Source organism: Lathyrus oleraceus, chromosome 4, assembly GCF_024323335.1.
Source record: "Lathyrus oleraceus cultivar Zhongwan6 chromosome 4, CAAS_Psat_ZW6_1.0, whole genome shotgun sequence".
Classification (NCBI taxonomy): Eukaryota; Viridiplantae; Streptophyta; class Magnoliopsida; order Fabales; family Fabaceae; genus Lathyrus; species Lathyrus oleraceus.
The window spans coordinates 69,391,180-69,396,528 of NC_066582.1; the positions used below are offsets into that span (position 1 = coordinate 69,391,180).

The 5,349-nt window shown below is 29.6% G+C and overlaps 1 protein-coding gene across 1 annotated transcript; it reads left to right on the top strand.

The window, feature by feature from the left end:
* The first annotated feature begins 230 nt into the window (after positions 1–230).
* LOC127136061 (uncharacterized mitochondrial protein AtMg00810-like) lies at positions 231–818 on the top strand. The gene has a single exon (XM_051062667.1). It carries the CDS (start codon positions 231–233, stop codon positions 816–818), a length of 588 nt encoding a protein of 195 aa, XP_050918624.1.
* Positions 819–5,349: the final 4,531 nt, after the last annotated feature.

Below are 5,349 nucleotides of genomic sequence, written 5' to 3' on the forward strand. Positions count from 1 at the left end.
AATTCCTTCCTCAACGGGCTTCGTGAGGAAGGGGTTTACATGATTCAACCCCCTGGGTTTGAAGCTACTGACAAGTCCCTTGTTTGCAGGCTTAACAAAGCTTTATATGGGCTAAAATAAGCCTTGGGGCCTGGTTTGATAGGCTTAAAAGTTCCTTACTGCAGCATGGTTTTCAAGCTAGCAAGTATGACTCTAGCTTGTTCTTTCTCCATACCAGCAACTTAACTATTATGGTCATGGTTTATGTGGACGATATCATCATCACTGGGAGTTCTCAATTGTTCATTGCTAACCTTATCAAGAGTCTCAACACAAAGTTTGCACTCAAGGATCTAGGTCAGCTGGACTATTTCATATGGATTGAGGTTACTCACTTATCCAATGGTTATTTACTTCTCTCTCAAACAAAATATGTGAGTGACTTGATTGCAAAAGTGAATATGTCTACAGCTAATGGAATGCCTACTCCCATGGCCTCTAGAAATAAACTATCAAAAATTGGTTATGACATGGTTTCATATCCAACTCAGTTTCGATCTATTGTTGGTGCCCTTCAATATGATACCTTGACTAGGGTTGAGTTATCTTTTTTTGTCAACAAAATGTGTCAGTTTTTGTCCAATCCTTTGGAGGAGTATTGGAAAATCGTGAAAAGAATCCTTAGGTATTTAAGCGGCACATTTCATTATGGATTACTCCTTCAACCTGCTCCTAGGCATCAACCCTTGTCCCTTATAGGCTTTTGTGATGCTGACCCCGATAATAGGAGGTCCACCTCAGGAGCTTGTGTGTTTGTAGGTCCTAATATTATATCTTGATGGTCAAAAAAGCAACAACTGATGGCAAGATCCAGTGCAAAAGCACAATACATGAGTATGTCTCAACTGGCTGCAAAACTGTCGTGGATTCAATCCCTTATCACTGAACTTCACTGCTAGTTTCAAACCCCAAAAATTATGTGTGATAATCTCATTACAGTGACATTGGCTCATAATCCTGTTCTTCATAACATAACAAAGCACATGGATCTGGACATTTTCTTTGTGAGAGAAACAATTCTTAACAGAAGTTTGATTGTAGCTCATGTGCCCGCTCAAGATCAGTGGGCAGATGCCTTAACAAAACCCCTCTCTGCTGCCAAATTCCTTCCTCTTTGTGATAAGCTTAGAATGTTCAACAAAAGAAGTTGACTTGAATCACCCTCAGCTTTTAAGGGGGAATATTAGAGATGTATATTGAACATACTTGATATATGTTCTATTATGTACAGTAACAAACTAATAACAAACTAGCTTAACTGTCAATTAGTTTGTTACATGTGCCTTATATATAGTTACCTATTGTACTATCAATATTCAAGGAATACAAACATAATTCTTTCATCTATCTTCTTTTCTTTCTTTCATTTATTCGAACGTTTGTTATGTTTTTCCTATTGTATTGGGCTGAGTACCCTTTATGCTCGGTTTTATACAATGTTTTGCTTATAAAAACAAACTTGTTGGAGCGTTTGACAATAGGGAGTTTTTTCCAATGACATACATAAACTTACAAACAAATTGACTATAAGTAAGTTTTTTAATGCATGGAAAAGTCTTATTTACTTAAAAGAAATATGTAAACATAAAATTTGTAACTGATTACTTTAACAACATCCCATTAATGCGTTAATATTCATTGGATTAGGTTGAGTTTTCATGGTTAAGTGAAATTACTTCGTATTTTATCAATGATGGACAAGTTTTTCACTAGGGAGTATTGCATATTGTGGGACTTCCTCTTTTAGAGCAACATCTTTGTGAGTGACACACTACATATTCACCCAAAATCTTAAGGTGATAGGTGGGTGAATTCTCTCACTTATAAATGCTCAAGTCTCCATATTTCCAATCAACGTGGGACAATTACCCACATTACTCATACTTGATACATTCTCAACGGTCCCCCTCAAGCGTGAGCCCATAATGCTCTCCCTAAAGTGAAATTTCTTCTTACTTCCACAAACTCTTGTACTGTACGGAACGTTGCTTATTCACCACAATGGTAATGTCGACACTCTTCAACATAATGTTTCTTATTCACCACACTGGCGACATTGACTTTCAATACAAGTAAGTCGGTCCCTTTTTCGAACCAAAGGCTCTAATACCATTTATTGGACGAGTTTTTCACCAGGGAGTATTGCATATTGTGGGACTTCCTCTTTTAGAGCAACACCTTTGTGAGAGACACACCACATATTCATCCCAAATCTTAAGGTAATAGGTGGATGAATTCTCTCACTTATAAATGCTCAAGCATCCACATTTCCAACTAATATGGACAATTATCCACACTACTCACACTTGATACATTCTCAACAATCAACAATGTAAAACATGCTTATTATTATTCATAGAAAATCATATAAGTTCCGATCAATCATATATTTGATTTTAAATTTAATAAAATATTAATTTCATTACTATATTAACATAAATAACATGTGTCAAGCATGAGTAAATTATTACTATAAAAGTATATATAATTTTACTTTTAAAGTTTTTTATGAAATTGTATCTTTGTTATTATTATTTTAGCAGTAATTAGGGGTAAGAATAGGTTGGACCGAGTTAGACTTTGACAAACTTGAGTCTGACATGCTAAAAAACTGAAAGCATAAGCCTAGTTTGTAGCCTATCATATGTTTATTTTTAGATCTAAGCCTAACATTTTCGAAGACCTAATTGGCCTACTAGTCTACTCAAAAACTTACTTCATTTTAACATTGGTAAATAAGCAATTCAACCAGTGTTAAATAGACTAATAAATAAAAGAATCGATGAGACTAAATATTTTTCTTCATTGACTCATTCTAATTTATCTATTACCATAAGTTTTATAAATATAACTTATGACATTATTTCTAAGATTTTTTCAACTTATATTCATAAGTTCTTCAAGATAACTATTCTTTATTTTTGTATTTTAATTTAAAATAAAAATACAAAATAATAATAATAATAATAATAAAAGTATTTATGTTACCTAAATAGGTTGATCTGATAGGCTTAAAAGACATTTTTAATGGCCGATGGTCTAGTCTTTTTAGCTAAATAAGCTTATAAAAAAGCTTAAGCCTTTTTTATTTTAAAAAAATGGCATGGATTGAATCTGTCTAGGATAGGTTGTATGTCCGTCTTAGTTGGTTTGACTTATTCCCATCCCTAACAATGATTATATCATGTTGCAATAATATAGTGAATATATTTATTTGTTTGTAAAATTTAAAGGACAATGCTATGAAGTGTCTCTCGGACATGGGTTAAGGATAATTAATTACATTATGGTCCACTCATTTTCTTTTTAAAAATTATTAAAATATTATTAATTTTAACTTGTATATTATATGTATTGTATAAAAGAAAAACTAAGTGAATAAATTTATTTGAGTCAATTAGTAATTAAGTATATTTAATTATCACTTTTTTCAAAATAATATAAGTATCGTCAAAGACAATTTAATATTCTCTATTTAGTGTCTTTGGGGCACCTATTAGCAGTACCATAATTTTAAAAATTAGGGTCATGTTAACGAGTGCACCATAAATATTCTTTAAGGATTATAAATAAAGAAATATTATTTTAAAAAATTGATTTTAATTTCTAATGTATTGATTACACATATTTTTTTTAAAAAAAACTTACTTTTTTAAATCCTTAAAAGTATCATGGAGAACTCGTTAACATTTTCCTTTAAAATATAACAAATAGACCAACATGAACTTTATATAATAAAACTAGCAAGATACTCGTGGGTCTGCACATATAAATTCATTTGATACGGTATGAAATATATTTAAACGCATAAGTAAAATTGAAATGAATTAAATAAATGTAAAATGAACGATGATCATATAAACTAAAATGTATTAAATAATTATACAAAAAGAAGAATAAAAAAAAGAACGTGTTAGATGGATAAAGAAAGAAAAAAAAATGAAAAATGAAAATAATATTTTTCTTTTTAAAAAAAGATGATATTTTATTAAAATAAAATATATATTATGTTGATAATGACTTCTAAAATTATTAATTTTACTATCATATTTATGTACTAAATCATTGAGATCTCTAATTTTCAATTTTGCAAGTGAGAGACTAAGTGACATATAATTTACACGCCATAATATCCCTGGGCATATCTAGGTTGTCTCATCTCCTCAAAAATTTATCTTAGCAAAATCAATGGAATCTATAATCCTCTGAGTTACAACCATAATTACTTCATATGTCATCTTAAAATATTAAGATTAAAATCAATAATACAAAATATACCAACTACAAAAATTCAACATCAGTTTAATGAATCTATTTTAAGATTTAAAAAGGACATTCTCAATATCAACAAAAATCATCAAAATTATTACTAATTACAATATTATTAATTAAATAATTTCTCTCTTGCAATATTATCATCATCACACTCAAATTATAAAGAATATAGATTTCATAATAAGTGAAAAACAACTAAGTTGATCTATTAAAAACTCTTTAAACCCTTTAAACCAAAGGTGATGGTAATAAATATCTCACAAATTCATTCATGACTAAATCAATCTAAATATCTATGAAATTCTTTATTGATAACATGAAATATATAAATATTGTATCTATGACTAAACCCTTTAGAAATATTCTCACAAAGCTCTGTCTTTATGTTTTTTCCATAATAAAACATTATTGTGACATAACTTCAAATAGTTTTAACAATTTGTAGAAATGACAATAAATCTAATCAAATTTGATAGCAAATATAAAAAAGTACACAATCTATACAAGTCATTTGGAAACACCTAAAAAAGTAATTATTAAAATATTGGGTTATGTCCTCATCCATGATAGGCAAGAGATATCAAATAACACCTTATAGAATATAGTTAAATTTATCTACTAAAAATTACTTTATATTCTAAAAGTGAGATGCAAGCTCTTCTGTCATTAAAAGTAATTATTAAAATATTTGTGAAGTCTCAGTAATTAAAAGAGTAGAGTTAACAACCTCCATAGAAGAAGCATTGAAATCTTTTATTACATAGTTGAAGGCATTTTTAGTAATATGCCAGAGGGTTAAACTATTTTCCATCCAAACAATGTGGTAACTAAGTTTCCATAATCCATAAGAAATTGAATTAAACCAAGAAGATAGAACAATACATAATGATAAGTTAACAAAATCGAAAAGATCTTCAACATATTTATCTGACCTTAAAGTTTCTTGATCAAGGTTGCAACATCCACACTTCCTCAAACTGTTACAATTTACTGTTTTGCATCCATTTGAACTTAATCAACACACAAAAGATCAAA

Excerpts from the sequence above, each read along its gene's own strand:
- LOC127136061 (XM_051062667.1), top strand. The coding sequence starts at position 231 with ATGGTCATGGTTTATGTGGACGATATCATCATCACTGGGAGTTCTCAA.